Source organism: Rhinatrema bivittatum, chromosome 12 (assembly GCF_901001135.1).
Source record: "Rhinatrema bivittatum chromosome 12, aRhiBiv1.1, whole genome shotgun sequence".
Classification (NCBI taxonomy): Eukaryota; Metazoa; Chordata; class Amphibia; order Gymnophiona; family Rhinatrematidae; genus Rhinatrema; species Rhinatrema bivittatum.
This window is the reverse complement of record NC_042626.1, coordinates 74,823,605-74,839,753: the sequence shown is the minus strand read 5'-3', so window position 1 is coordinate 74,839,753 and position 16,149 is coordinate 74,823,605. Positions and strand designations below refer to the sequence as shown.

The 16,149-nt window shown below is 45.7% G+C and overlaps 1 protein-coding gene across 1 annotated transcript in view; it reads left to right on the top strand.

Moving 5' to 3' along the window:
- ERBB2 (erb-b2 receptor tyrosine kinase 2) overlaps positions 1-16,149 on the top strand; it is a 149,177-nt gene that overhangs the window by 78,421 nt on the left and 54,607 nt on the right. Inside the window, exon 12 of the mRNA XM_029573784.1 lies at positions 10,168-10,370. Coding sequence (XP_029429644.1) covers positions 10,168-10,370 — 203 coding nt within the window. The remainder of the gene's footprint in view (positions 1-10,167; positions 10,371-16,149) is intronic.

The window sequence follows — 16,149 nt, the reverse complement described above, 5'->3', positions numbered from 1 at the left end:
AAGACTTTACACCTGTTCGGGCAGATGTAAAATTTGACAGGTTAAAAAATGTACCTTGGGCGCACGGGGATTGGACAGCCATCTGAAAGGGCATTGATCCTTTCACTGACGTGACAGTGAATGGACCAATCGGCAGTAAGTGAAGCAGTGAATAAATTAATATTAAGTGCCCTGTGTGTGCAGGTTACCAAAACGGACGCTTAATTTATGAGCGTCCGTTTTATCCTGTAGCAGCTAATTTACTGGCAAAATACGCATGCACAATATACACGGCCTTGAGCGTGTATATTTTGCGCCCCCAAATTTGTTTTTTTTACATCATGTTTTTTTGCAAGGTAGAAAGAACCACAGAAAGCAGCACCATGCAAAACAATATGTTGATGTAAAAAAAAACAAATTTGGGGGCACACAATATACACGCTCAAGGCCGTGTATATTGTGCAAGTCATGAGCAGCTCCGCTTCGGCTACTGCTTGACTTCTGGTGCCTCCCTAACGGTTGATATATGCTACCGTCGTCACATTGTCGGAGAGGATCCGAACTGCCTGGTGGTGGAAAAGTGGAAGAAAGTGTTGCAAAGCCAAGTGAACCACTCTGGTCTCCAGGTGATTGATCGACCATCCGGACTCCTCCGGGACCAGCTGCCCTGTACAGAACGATACTGGCAGACAGCTCCCCAACCGGAGAGGCTGGCATCTGTAGTCATCACTGTCCATCTCGGAACCTCCAGATCCATTCCGTGAGACAGGTTGTGCGGGCAAAGCCACCACCCAAGACTGGACTTGGCGTGATCGGTGAGTGGTAGAGGGAACTGAAAATTCTCCGACTTGGGATCCCATCAGGAAAGTAATGCTCGTTGTGACAGTCTCATATGAGCAAATGTCCAAGGAACCACCTCCAGACTGGATGTCATCGAACCGAGCACCTGAAGGTAGTCCCAGGCCTTGGGCAAAGGTAGAACCAACAAGTGCTGAACTTGTTCCATCAGTTTGTTCCTCCGGTCCGTTGGAAGAAAAACTTTCCTGGCTGCAGTGTCGAACCTGGCTTCCAGAAATTCTAATGACTGAGAGGGAACAAGGTTGCTCTTGGCCTGATTGATGACCCAGCCGAGGGACTCCAAGAGAGTGGTCACCTTGCGGATCGCTTCCACACAGCCATCCCTGGACTTTGCCCTGATAAGCCAATCATCCAGGTAGGGATGAATGAGCAGGCCTTGTCTCCAGAGGGACGCCGCCACAATCACTATGACCTTGGTGAATGTACGGGGTGCGGTTGCAAGGCCGAAGGGCAGAGCGCAGAGTTGGTAATGCATTCCCAGGATCATAAAGCGAAGAAACATTTGATGATCTTTGCGGATGGGAATGAGCAAGTATGCCTCCATCAGATCCAGAGAGGCCAGGAATTTTCCCTTGCGTACCACCGTGATGACGGATCGCAGAGACTCAACGTGAAAGTATCGCACCTTGAGAGACTTGTTTACCTTCTTGAGGTCCAAAATTGGCCGGAAGGACCCTTCTTTCTTTGGAACTACAAAGTAAATGAAGTACCTTCCTTTCCTCCAATGTTCTGGGGAGACTGGCTTTACCGCTCCCAGAGCCAATAGACGTTCGAGAGTCTGACAAACAATCTGCCGTTTGACCTGTGGACTGCAGGGAGATATTAGGTAGAAGTCTCTTAGTGGCCGAGCAAATTCTAAAGCGTAGCCTCGTTCTATTATGCTTAGCACCCACTGATCGGAAATAATTCTGGCCCATGCCTCATAAAATCGGGACAGGCGACCCCCCCCCCCCCCCCCCACCCAAGGGATCGAGGGATGGGCCGGCCCCATCTCATTGTGTAGTCTTGGAGGTGGAAGCATCACCCTCTCGGAAGGCTTTACGCCCCCGAAAGGACGAAGACCAGGTTTGGTTCCTGGCCAATAGTTGCCGTTGACCAGCTGCTTGCTGCCTGTTCTGCTGAAACCTCCACTGCCCCCGAAAGCGAGAGCGGGATGATAGAAACCCTCTGGAGAGTTTCGGTTTGTCCTCTGGCAATTTGTGAACCTTGTTCTCCCCCAAGGACTTTTATCAACTGCTCCAAATCATCCCCAAATAAAAAGCCACCTTTAAATTTATTTATTTAACATTTTTCTATACCGCTTCATATCAGGCCGGTTTACATCAAACCTATACAAGCTTCATATCAGGCCGGTTTACATCAAACTTAGGGATTAACTGAACGTTACCAAATAACAGGAAGGCCGAAGCGCAGTTACAAATAACAGGGAGAATGAACTTGGGGGCTAGAGTAGCCAGGAAATAAAGGACAGAAAAAACTGGAGAAAGAGAACGTATGAATATACAGTGGCTGGGTATACAAATGGCATAGCACCAAACTGCGCCTTGGATGAAACATCCGCTGACCAGTTTCGGAGCCACAAAAGCCTTCTTGCCGACACCGCCACCGACAGAGTACAAGAGGAAGTGCGGAGCAGGTCACACAGCGCATCCGCCCCATATGCCATCGCAGCTTCCAAATGCTGCGCCTGTTCTGAGTCACCCGGAGGGAGATCATCTCTAGACGTCAGTAATTGCTGTACCCAGTGCAGGCTCGCACGCAGCATATAACTGCTACACACCGCCGCCAGGATACCCAGGGCCGACACCTCAAAAATGTGTTTGAGCAGCACTTCCAGCTTGCGGTCCTGCAGGTCCTTGAGACCCGCCGAGCCTGCTACCGGGATCATGGTTCTCTTGACAACCGCCGAAACTGAAACGTCTACCTTAGGAGACTGCAGAAGCTCCAAAAAGCCATCCATTAAGGGATAAAGCTTATCCATGGCTCATCCAACCCTCAGACCAGCATCCGGAGCATCCCACTCCTTGGTCGTCAGCTGCTGCAGCATGGTATGGACCGGAAAAACCCAGGTCGGCGTTCGTAATCCCACCAGGACTGGATCCACCGAGTCCTGCGGCGGAGCAAGCGGGAGGGAGCTCCACCCCAAGCTCAGTAAGAACTGCAGAAATGAGAGGCTCTAATTCTTCTCTCTGAAACAGATGGACCACCTTAGGATCATCTCCATCCAAGGGAGTCTGTTTTCCCTGATCCTCATCCAATCCTCCCCCCCTCCCGCGGGGGAGGGGAGGGGGGAAGAGAGGCCCCTGCACCAGCAGCCGCACTTCCTGGAACCACCGGGGCGGCTGAGCCAGCTGAAGCCACAGCGCCTTTTAACTTTGCTACCCGTAAAGACACGGGCCCATCAGTGCATTTGGCTACCTTGGGGGGCCGGTCCCTGCGCAGGTCTCACAGGCAAAGCAGCCCCTTGCGGAGACCTGGAAGCCAAAACTGCTTTGGGGCAGATTTTCAAAGCCCTAGGCGCGCCGGGCCTATTTTCAAAAGGCCTGGCGGTGCACGTAAAGCCCTAGGACGCATGTAAGTCCCAGGGCTTGAAAAAAGGGGCGGGGAAGGGGCGGGGCTGGAGCCTCCAGGCATAGCAGCCATTTGCCACTGTGCCTGGGATCTCGGGCCGGCCAGCGCGCGCAAGCAACGCCTGCCTGGAAGCAGACGCAACTTATAAAATAAAAGTAAGGGGGGGTTTAGGTAGGGTTGGGGGTGGGTTAGGTAGGGGAAGAGAGGTCAAGGAGTGGGGGCGGAAGGAAAGTTCCCTCCGAGGCCGCTTCGATTTCGGAGCGGCCTTGGAGGGAACGGGGAAAGCCAGCAGGGCTCCCCAAGGGCTCAGTGCGCGCAAGGGGGTGCACTATTGTGCACCCCCTTGCGCGCACCAACCCCAGATTTTATAACATGCGCGCGGCTGCATGCGCATGTTATAAAATCGGGCGTAAGTATTAAAATCCGGCCCTTTGTGCATAAGGAGGACAAAATCTAAAGAAAAAGAATCAGGATCAACATCCTGTCCCCCTTGTAAAAAATCCTGGTCCTGATCTAAAGATTCATCAGGACTGGCAGGGACCGGTGACAGCCCTGCGGGAAGCAGCCCCTCCCCCATAGCCCTTGCCTGAGCTTCTGCAAAGGTGCTTAAGATGGTTGCCATCCCTGCACCGAGGGGAAAATGGATCAGCACTGAAATCCTGCTGAGCAGGGCGTTTGGGAGCCCCTCGAGGCTTGTGTAATATTGCAGATCCTGAAAAGGAACTGCCTTTCCCACCAGGTAAGCAGCGGGAGCAAACACCAGCCCTAGAAAACCGCCAAGTGGATTCACCACATGCCACACACAAAGATGGCCGCAGCATCCTGAGGGGGGGGGGGGAATGGTCCGAAAAACACAGCGAAATTCGTCAAAAACGCGGCGATTCCGATGGGGAGGGGTCCTGGATTGCAGTTGACCAAAAAAGTCCAGAGGGACTGGACCACCAGTAATCACTTCCCCAGCTTCTTACCTGACTGGAGCCCTGTGGGGTTACCAACCCCAGCTCCTTTAACCTGCCACCAGAGAGGATGACCCCACAGGATCTAACAACCCACTGGGAGGATAGGGAACACTTCCCTCTGCAGAAGAACTGTCTTTTTTTTTTAAACTTGCTTGATTCAGAACTTATAACTAGTTTCTTTTACATAAATTTAAAGGATAGCCTACACCCCAGAAACAGGGCAAGACTGCAGGGTTTGCACGACCTCCATCTGCTGGAGACAGAGAAATACTGAAGGGATGCAGGAGGCACACCAGGTTAAGTGAGGGTGCCTTTCAAGTTTTTCTCTGTTTCCACCTGCTGGAAGGGAGGCATAACCCATGGTTTGGACTGATACGGGTACATACAGGGAACGATTATTACTCCAAGATTGCATACCTTATTGGACAGTTTAACTGTTAGGTTGTCGTTAATCACTATCGGTGTTTGAATAATCTATGAGGCCTTTCTTTCTACGTGAATAAATTCAGTTTTATCAATGTTGAATACTAATTCCATTTGTGTTAAAAGCTGTTTAATTATGTTTAAATAAATGGCTGCTAGTTTAAAAGTTTTATCAAGGGTACTGGATATTGGTAAAATTAGTTGGATGTCGTCTGCATATAAGTAATGAATAATTCCCAATCCTGCTAAAAGGTGACATAGCAGCATCATGTATATATATTAAAAAGCATAGCTGAAAGGGCAGATCCCTGTGGTACTCCTGTCTATAACATGATTTTTTCTGAGAGAGTATTATTTATTTGTACTTGGTAAAATTGGTTCTGTAAATATGATGAAAACCATTGTATAATGGAGATGAAAGGTCTAGTAAAATCAATAAATATTGTTGGCCATTATCGAATCCCTAAGTATTGTATCTGTTAATGATAGTAATAATGTTTCAGCTTCTAAGTGCTCAGTCAGTTGTATTTGTATTATTTCTTCAATTAATTTTGCAAGGAAAGCTAAATTAGAGACAGGTCTATAGTTGCTTAATACAGACGAATCCAGGTTTTTTTTTCTTTTTAATGGGTTTGATGATAGCGCCTTTTAGCATATCTGGAAAAGATCCTTCCTTTAGAGACAGGTTAATAATGGCAGAGATGTATGGTGCCACAATTTGTACTGAAGGTTTTAGCACCAATGTAGGATTCGCGTCAATTAAATGGTTTGCAGGGTTTAGTTCTTTTATCATTCCTTCCACCTCTAAGGACAATACTTCCTTAAAATTAGCCCACTTAGTTAACTCTCTGGAAAGCATTTTAATCTCCTGTTTTGGACTAATTTTTATGCTCTCCAGTAATTTATCAATTTTATTTTTAAAGAACACAGCAATTTCGTTACATCGATGTTCGGGAAGTTCTAATGTGTGTTGTGTTGCGCTCAGGGATGGACCTTTGGCCTGGGGCAAGGGTGGAATGGCTCCTGAAAGGGAACAGGAGGTAACTGGCCCCAGGGGGCGGAGCACTGAAGGAGACAGAGGCTAGGGAAGAGCTTTACCACTGGAAGCATGAGGTCCCCCCGGGAGTAGCCTGTAGGGACCCGGGCCGCTTGGACTTAGGTGGGCCTCACAGGGTCTCCTGGGAGAATGATAGTCCAGCGTGCCCACAGACACAGAAGGAGCACGGTCAGGTTCAAGCTGGAGCAGGGAGAACCAGAACAGAGTTGGTGACGACAAGGCGAGGAACAGAGCCAGAATCTGGAGGCGTGGTCAGGCAGGCGAAAGGTCAATGTCCATAGATCAGTCCGAGGAGTGGTCACCGAAGCAAGGGTCAGATACCAGAGGTCAGATGTAGTCAGAGACAAGCAGAGGTCTAGAGGCAGGCGGCAGACAGACGAGTAGATCAGGAACAGGCTGGGATTTGAGGCAGGTGGCAGACAGACAGACGAGTCAGGAACCAGCGAGGGTTGTAGATAGGCAGCAGGCAGGCAGACAGGTCAGGAACAATCCGAGGTCAGTACCAGAAGTCAGTCCGAGGGTACTACCTGGGAAGGCAGATAGACGAACACAGGAACAGGCGGGACTCAGGACCGAGGATACAGGAACAAGTCAGGAATGGAACTGGAACAGAAGGATCCTGAATGAGACTAGGAACAAGCAGGAACAAGCGCAAAGCAATCTAGCATACAAGCCGACCCGATTGTCAAGGCAAGGAAGTGGTCAGGAACTTCCTTATATTGTAGCTCAATCAGGGCGAGCCGCGGAACCCGGACCCGCCCTTGGCCCTACAAGTCTCGGGGCAGGCCGCGCGCGTATGGGCGTGGCTAGCATGGAGGAAGACGCCGAACCTCGGCATGAGGCCTAGCGTGCAGTGGCAGGCCCGGCAACTGCAGCCATGGACCGCTGGGGCCTAGCTGGACTAGCAACTACCGCGAGGGAGGTTGTCCCGGGACCCGTTGAGGAACTATGCAGGTGAGCGGTCCCATGCGTGGGACGGCTGCAGGCGGGGCGCGTAATATGTTGGTTACTGTCATTAGCAAGCTTTTTAACTATGCTAAATAGTGTTATGATTATATGCAAACTTGAATTTTTGAACCATAATATTCCTTTTTTGACTTTTCTATCAATTTTTTATAATATGCAAGAAAGAACCGATAATTGGTTAATGTTTCTGTGGATTTGTTTTTCCTCCACAACCTTTCTTTTTTTCTTAGAATTCGTTTGGCTTCTCTAATTTGATTATTATACCAGGGATGTTGTTTTTAGCATCTGAAATAACCTTTAGTTCCCTGTACGTACCCGGATCAATCCAGACTGCTGGATTTTGCCTCCCTTCCAGCAGATGGAGACAGAGCAAAACTTGTAGAGAACCCCCTATTAGACCGGTGTGCCACCTCCATCTCCTCAGTATTTCTCTGTCTCCAGCAGATGGAGGTGATGCAAAACCTGCGGTCTTCACCTTGTCAGGAGGTGTTGGCAAATTTGCCATGGACTGCAAAGAAAAAAAAAACAACACCTCCCAGGGGTAGGCAGGTACCAATGGGGCCATCCCTCCTGGGTGCAGGTTGTGAGGAGCTGGGGTTGGTGACCCTGCGGGGCTCCTGAATGGTAAGGCAGCTGGGGGGATACTGGTAATCTGGTCCCTCCCCCTTCCCCTGCTGAAACCTAGCCCGATTGCAAAAAAAAAAAAAAAAAGTTAACCGGTCAGTCTTCTCGCAGTGGCTGTCGGCTACGATTAAACCCCCCCCCCCCCCCCCCCAAAAAAAAACCAACTGAAGACCAGGAAGCAGGTTTAAGGTATCGGACGGTCCTGGGATGGAAGAGGCGCGTGTGGGGCGATTAATCTGAAATAACCTTTAGTTATAAAAAAAGGAAATTCCACTTCCTAGTGGGCATTATGTCATATTAGTGATGGAAAACCTCCCATCTTCTGCAATGTGTACAGTACACACCTAACACTTATCATCATTCTTTTTTTTTGTTGACCTTGTTAAACAGCTGCTGCCATATTTAGAAGATTGATTGTAGTTGGGGATCTTAATATAGTGTTGGACCCGATGCTGGATAAGTGCCATTCACTCAAGGGGACAAAACATACAAAGGGAAAGCGATGCCATTCTGAAATTTGGAGCTACACCTGCTAGATGCATAGAGAACACTCCACCCGCTAGAAACAGATTACACACCTCTGTCTAGAACGCATTCTACTTTTTCGCAAATAGACTACTACTGTTTTCTAGGGGTGAGTTTCTAGAATAGAGAATGCATAGATTGTGGAAGTAAAAATTTCAGCCCATGCACCTATAGGGGTTGAATGTCAGTGTGCTAGGGAAATAGCCTCTGGGATTTTCTGGCGATTCCCATATTATTTAGCCAATGATCCACAATTTAAAGACTATTTAAATGCAAAATGGGCAGATTATGCTGCAAATAATGCGGTGCACCTTGAGGAGCCAATTCTGTTTTGGCATACAGCAAAGCAGTGTTGAGGGGTGACATAATAGCTTTTTAATTAAAAGAAAAAAGGATTTGGATAGACATATTTTGTCACTGGAAGATCAATTGGGTAAACACAACAAAAGATTAGCTGTTGCAAATATGACGCACAACAAGGAAACCCACCTGTCAGCACAAGTAGCCTTCAACACGCTTTTAAGAACATAAGAACATAAGAAATGCCATACTGGGTCAGACCAAGGGTCCATCAAGCCCAGCATCCTGTTTCCAACAGTGACCAATCCAGGCCATAAGAACCTGGCAAGTACCCAAACTAAGAAGATCCCATGCTACCAATGGCAGTAATAGCAGTGGCTATTTTCTAAGTCAACTTGATTAATAGCAGGTAATTGACTTCTTCTCCAAGAACTTATCCAAGCCTTTTTAAACCCAGCTACACTAACCACATCCCCTGGCAACAAATTCCAGAGTTTAATTGTGCATTGAGTGAAAAAAAGTTCTCTGATTTAGCTTTAAATGTGCTTCGTGCTAACTTCATGGAGTGCCCCCTAGTCCTTTCTATTATCCGAAAGAGTAAATAACTGATTCACATTTACCCATTCTTGACCTCTCATGATTTTAAAGACCTCTATCATATCCCCCCTCAGGCGTCTCTTCTCCAAGCTGAACAGCCCTAACCTCTTCAGCCTTTCCTCATAGGGGAGCTGTTCCATCCCCTTTATCATTTTGGTTGCCCTTCTCTGTACCTTCTTCATCGCAACTATATCTTTATTGAGATGTGGCGACCAGAATTGTACACAGTATTCAAGGTGCTGTTGTGAACCCCGGCCGCGGGCAGCCATGGCCGGGTCCCCTCTTATATGCTGTTCCTCTCCGCTTCTCACTGTGGCCTCCTCCACGTGGCTCCGGGTCATGGCAGGGTCCATCAAGCCCAGCATCTTGTTTCCAACAGTGGCCAAACCAGGCTACAAGAACTTGGCAAGTACCCAAACACTAAAAAGATCCTGCTATTAATCAACTTGATTAATCAACTTGATCCTGCTATTAATCAACTTGATTAATAGTAGTTAATGGACTTCTCTAAGAACTTATCCAAACCTTTTTTAAACCCAGGTACACTAACTGCACTAACCACATCCTCTGGCAACAAATTCTAGAGCTTAATTGGCGTTGAGTGAAAAAGAATTTTCTCCGATTAGTTTTAAATGTGCTACTTGCTAACTTCATAGAGTGCCCCTTAGTCCTTCTATTATCCGAAAATGTAAATAACCGATTCACATCTACCCATTCTAGACCTGTCATGTTTTTAAACACCTCTATCATATCCCATCTCAGCCATCTCTTCTCCAAGCTGGACAGCCCTAAACTCTTTAGCCTTTCCTCATAGGGGAGCAGTTCAATTGAAAAGAAACTGTTGATTTGATGTATCCATTTGGTGTTAACTCTTATTTGTATTTGATTCATCATTGTACGTGGTTGGCTGAATAAAGATGTTAAACCATAAAAATAACAAAGGAATAAAATGTAGAAATAGAGTAAAAAGTAAAGCAGGACTGGATTAGCTTGTCTGAGTTGACCTGGGTCAGGCAATGACCCTCGTGTTGCCCTGAGTGCAGGGGGATGGAGCCCTGCTGTTCTTAGAGAACTATTACTCCATGCAAAGCCAGACCCAGCTCAGTCTGTCCCATTTGATATGCAGCAAATTGTTTTAGCCCTCCTATCCATTGCTTTAGTTGTCACCAGAGCTCTTTCGCAGCCCTAAGGCATCATCGTACAGAGCTGTGACTCTTCCACACCTGGATCTGGTGGTAATGTACTGACAGAATGAGAATTCTGGGCTCTTCATTCAGGCAGCATTTGAGGTTGGCCATCTTGTTTCAGTGGCATCTACTCCATGTTCCTGCACAAGCTTCTCATCACATCCCTTGGCCTGCGCTCCCTGGCTGAGATCAGCAGCGGTATGGTTTTAATTCACCAGAATACCAACCTGTGTTTCGTTGACTCTGTACCCTGGAAACAAGACATCTTCAGGAACCCCCGGCAGGAGCTGCTGACATCAGCCAACAAGCCCACAGACAAGTGTGGTAAGGTGCCTGGCTGAGACCAGGCGGGTTTCCCTCTCCCATGACATTTGTGAATCGTACTGTTGCATGATTGTCAAGCACTGCTGGCTGGAGGAGGGATGGATTATTTCTCTAAATGTTATCCCTGTTGCTAGGCAACTGAATTCAACATGATTAGCCTAGGGGCTGCATCATCTCCATTTTTATTAGAAAAGTTTTGAAAACAATGGTAAAACAAATTAACTACTTTCAGACATGGAGGGCTTGGTGTGTGAAGTCAGGGATTGGAAGGAGGACTGAGACTTCATCACGGTGTGTGAGGTCAGGGATGGAAGGGAGGCGTGAGTGAGATTTCATCGTAGTGTGTGAGGTCAGGGATGGCAGGATGGAAGGAGGCTCCATCATCAGGGTGTGAATTCACGGATGGGAGGAATGAGTGAGACTCCATCATGGTGTGTGACGCTAGGAATGGGAGAATGAAGGGAGGCTCCATCACTGTGTGTGAGGTCAATGGATAGGAGCATGGAGGGAGGCATATATGTGATGATACAATTTAATTCCCTCAAATATATCTACTAAAACTATATTTGATGAGAGAATATAGCTCTACAACATCTGTACAAATCAAAGTTTACAATGTGAAATTAACTATTTTTATTATTTTTAACAATCAGTGCACAACCAGATTTCAACACTGATAAATGCTTTATAATCAAAATACAGATATCAATTTATGTATGCATACAAATGTACAAAACTTCACAAAGAGTTTTACCCATCAAATATCTCACAATTATCTGCCAGCTATAGAATTTAATATAAGTATGATTTGCAAACCATTCAGCAGTCTCACCTCAACAAATGCTCATACTACATACACATACGCTCAACACCATCACTCACACATAGAGTACAAAACTAAAAACCACCTGCCTATAAAATACACACATGAGATACTAAATCTACTCTTCCATCTCTCCTAGCTAATGTAATGTTGGTTCTTCATATATCATCTAATTAAGTCCTTGCATTCCCTTTTTGCAGATATTAATAGAGATGTGCATTCGTCCTGTTTCGGGAGCGCCCCGAAACGAACAATAATACGCCGAAATTTGGGAAATTTTTGAATTTTGTGTTAGTGTGCACTAACACAAAATTAGGAAAATTGGTTCTTACCTGCTAATTTTCGTTCCTGTAGTACCACAGATCAGTCCAGACTCCTGGGTTTTGCCTCCCCTCCAGCAGATGGAGACAGAAAACGTTTCACAGGCACCTCCTCTTAACCCGGTGTGCCACCTGCTGCATATCAGTATTTATTCGTACCCAAGCAGAACAATCTTTTGGAACAACCGTCTCATGAATTAAACTAACTTTAACCCTCAAACGAGCAGAGGATGAGGAACAAAACTTTGAAATTGAAACAAGGAACTTGCTTAACGTAATCTGAAAAGATTAAGCCATTCTTCAGTAAAGGCTAGAGAAAATAGTACAATTCAAGCGGACTCACCATATGCACCCCTGAACCCTCCAGTGGGCGGGCGTCTGGACTGATCCATGGTACTACATATATCACATACCTGTACATATGAATAATACAACATTTATTTATATCAAATATCTTTTGTTAAAAGCTGTTACAACTTATATATTTATCAAAACACACTCATACCATACATTCATACAATACAGTACATTTTTCTACTTTCCTGTCTCAACAATATACAATTTTCTGCTTGCCTGTCTTAACAGTTATTTTAATTATTATCAAAAAAATGTTAAAACATTCCCATAAATTCAAAATTATTTACAACAATTCCTCCACATCCAAGTGGTACAATCCTTATGATCTTCTTTTTCTTTCTTCTCCCAAACGATTCCTCTTATTTCTTTTCCTCTCCCGACAAGAGACTCCTGTTTCACCCAGAGTTTCATCAGGGGATTCGATTGTATCATCTAGGCAGATGGAGCCATCCAAATTCACATCTACTGATATATTTCACAGTTCTTCAATACCTCTTATAAAAATACAAAAGATTTTTATTATTACATTGTACACCTCTCATTATTAATACCACTTCTTCAGTATCATATTAAAAGGATTTCCAAATCTTACTCAAAGCATTTTAATTATATTTAAATAATATTTACCCCAAATCACTTAAATCAGAAATCACCTGGTCACACTATACCCATAACAACAACACATACTCAGAAACCACTATCCTGTTCAAAAAATAACAACCCAAAATCGATACAGCCTCTTACCTCAATATCCATTATAGTACTATTCAAGACTAATAGTCACAAACTACAACATATTCTGTCTTCAATTCCGGAGAAAACTGCTATCCTCTCATACCACAATCACTGAATCAAGAGAACAGACACAATAAATGAATACCTTGCAATACCTCAAACCACCAGCACCAATACAATTACCCAAATGTTTCATTAATCACAAGAAACTCATAACTTACTCGACTACTTCCAACCATTTCGTCCATCACTCTCGTAACGATGACAGCGTTCACCATCAAAATGCTGCAGCTGCGCACTCACATCAACCCCACCATTAAATACCCGAATGTTACAACGTCCTGCCTCCAAACGCCAAAAACGTCATTGACGTCCCACTTCTACAAAAGGCAGAGCCAGCAATGTCAAACACAGAATATTTTGACCACTTCTTAAACCCGGAACACCACAGCTCCCAAGATCCTCAAGCCTACTACCTCAAAGAACTTGCACTCAAGCATTATCTATCATGCATAAGAAACAGCCATATTCACTGAATCAATCTTTACTCAATACATCGCCAGCCCCACACTAAGGGCCAGATATTCGTACCTAAGTGCGGGCGTAATATCTACGCCCGATTTTATAGCATGCGTGCGCAGCCACACGCATGTTATAAAATCCGGAGTCAGCATGCGCAAGGGGGTGCACACTTGTGCACCTTGCGCGTGCCGAGCCCTAGGGGAGCCCCGATGGCTTTCCCTGTTCCCTCCGAGGCCGCACCAAAATCGGAGCGGCCTCGGAGGGAACGTTCCTTCCGCCCCCCAGCCCTACCTAAATCCTCCCAACCTTTATTTTTTTTTATTTATGCCTGCCTCATAAATGACGTAACCTCAAGAATCGGCCAATAGGGATGCTTTCTTTCAAACGTTTTGGATGAACACTGGTTAAGTCCAAAGTAGTATTCTTATCAATATCCTTCCTATAAATCGTAGATTCTTAAACTTCCTAGTTTTGAGGAATGTATCTCCAATTGATTTATTCAGGTTGTATGTAACCCAGACTTTGAAAGTCCCAGAAGAGAAAAAACATGTTGTAACCAAGGCTTATTATCTTCCTTATAGCGAACCCAATCCAGGAAATTTGGAAGAGCAAGATTTACCTGATTTAACTACTTTACTCGAATCGTCCCAAGAAATGACGGTCTCACGGAGGAAGCCTTTGCGGGTCACTTTCGCATTTCTTATGGACAAGAACAATATACTTAAATATTTCTTTAGAAATAGATAAGCTACTTTCTTTGGGCAAAAAATATGGTTCTTTCCACATCTGGTTAAGGTTACTCAAAATAGACGCAAGTTATTTTTGAAAATGAGAAATGAAACATTACAAATAGGTGCACGGTTTAAATTACAATTTCCCTGTAAATGCCTTATTTTCTTTCAAGAACAGAATTATGTTTTCTTTGACCCATCTCAGCTTAGGTTTTTCCTTGACTCTCATTCTCAGACTCCCTTATAGAAACTATCCATTCTATGATAATTTAAAGTGATGGTTCCTCTCAGGTTGATTTATTTGCAATATTGTAATGTTAATTTCTAAATGTTTACTAGCGCTGCCTAGTCAGGGCTCACCCAAATTGCCTTTATTTTTATAAAGTACAATTTTGTTTAATAGGAACAGTAATAATGTTTTTTTATTATTATTTTCTTTCTGTGCTTTATATTACTTTACAAGTGTATACTTGTCAATGTAATTAAAAAAATGCATAAATTAAAAAAAAAAAAAAAGAATAGTGCAACATTTGAGCAGTATTCGTAGAGAAAAAGATAATGCACAGTTAGTACAGCACTGGAAGAAGTTGAGACATAGAATACAGGATCTGAGGTTCTGTGTGTTGAATCGTGTACAGTTGAAACGGGGAGGTAATGTCTCACTAATATTATTGCAGAAAGAACAGCGGTATATTTTCAACTGGGGAACGGTTGAACCGGGGGGGTTTAAATCAGGATGTGGAGTGGAGTGCATACATTTGATGAGATGTTTTAGGTGTTATATTCCCTTAGTGTGCGGCTGGCGATGTATTGAGTAAATATTGATTCAGTGAATATGGCTGTTTCTTATGCATGATAGATAATGCTTGAGTGCAAGTTCTTTGAGGTAATAGGCTTGAGGATCTTGGTCGCTGTGGTGTTCCGGGTTTAAGTAGTGGTCAAAATATTCTGTGTTTGACATTGCTGGCTCTGCCTTTTGTAGAAGTGTGACATCAATGACGTTTTTGGCGTTTGGAGGCAGGACGTAACATTCGGGTATTTAATGGGTGGGGTTGATGCGAGAGCACAGCCAATCGTTCAGATAGGGATGCACCAGAATTCCCTCCTTCCTTAGGGCTGCTGCTACCACCACCATCACTTTGGTGAAAATCCGTGGGGCCGTGGCAAGGCAGAACAGTAAAGTACAAAACTGGAAATGTTGCCCCAGGATCATAAATCTGCGGAATCTCTGATGGTCCTGGTGAATCCCGATGTGGAGTTAGGCTTCCGTCAGATCTAGGGATGCCAGGTATTCGCCCTTTCGTACTGCCGCAGTGACCGAGCGGAGCGTCTCCATCCGGAAACGGGGCACCTTGAGAGCCACATTCACCTTCTTTAAATCCAGGATGGACCGAAATGTTCCCTCCTCCTTTGGGACGACAAATGAAATGGAGTAACGGCCCATCCCGTGCTCTGATTGAGGAATGGGAACGATGGCCCCCAGACATCGGAGCCGACAAAGGGTCTGGCGAACAATGAACTCTTTTTCTGGAGACCCGCAGAGGGACACCAGAAACAGGTTTCAGAGTGAACGAGCAAATTCTAATGCATAACTGTGTTCTATCACACTGAGAACCCACTAGTCTGACATGATCTTGACCTACTCCTCGAAAAAGAGGGTGAGCCGGCCCCTTATGACAGGATCCAGGGAGTGGGTCGGCCACAACTCATTGGGCAGACTTGGCCCACTTGACCCCTGTCCGGCGCCGACCCAGGCCATTCGACATCCGTGATAGGCCTGCGACCAAGACCGGAACCTCCCTGAGGTTTGTCTTTGGCCCATGCTCTGAGCCCTGCTCTGTCAAAACCGCCTTTGACCACGAAAATGGAAGCAGGCGGAAGAGAAGGGTTTCTGTCCTTTTGGCTTATCCTCCGGGAGCTTATGGACCTTATTCTCGCCCAGATGCTTGATTTAGCTGCTCCAGGTCTTCCCCGAATAGGAGCTTGCCCTTGAATGGGAGCGCACCTGGCTGAGCCTTGGAGGAAACGTCCGCTGCCCAATTCTGGAGCCACAGAAGCCTCCAAGTGGACACCGCAGAGACCAAAGTACGCGATGAAGTGCGAAGCAAATCATAGAGGGCATCCGTCCCATAAATCACCACCGCTTCTAAGCACTCTACCTGTTTCGCCTCTGGGGGAGCAAGGTCCTTGGCGCTTTGCAACTGCTGCACCAGCGGAGGCCCGCCCGGAGCATATAACTGCTACAAACTGCAGCACAAATGCCCAGGGCAGAAACTTCAAATATCTTCTTG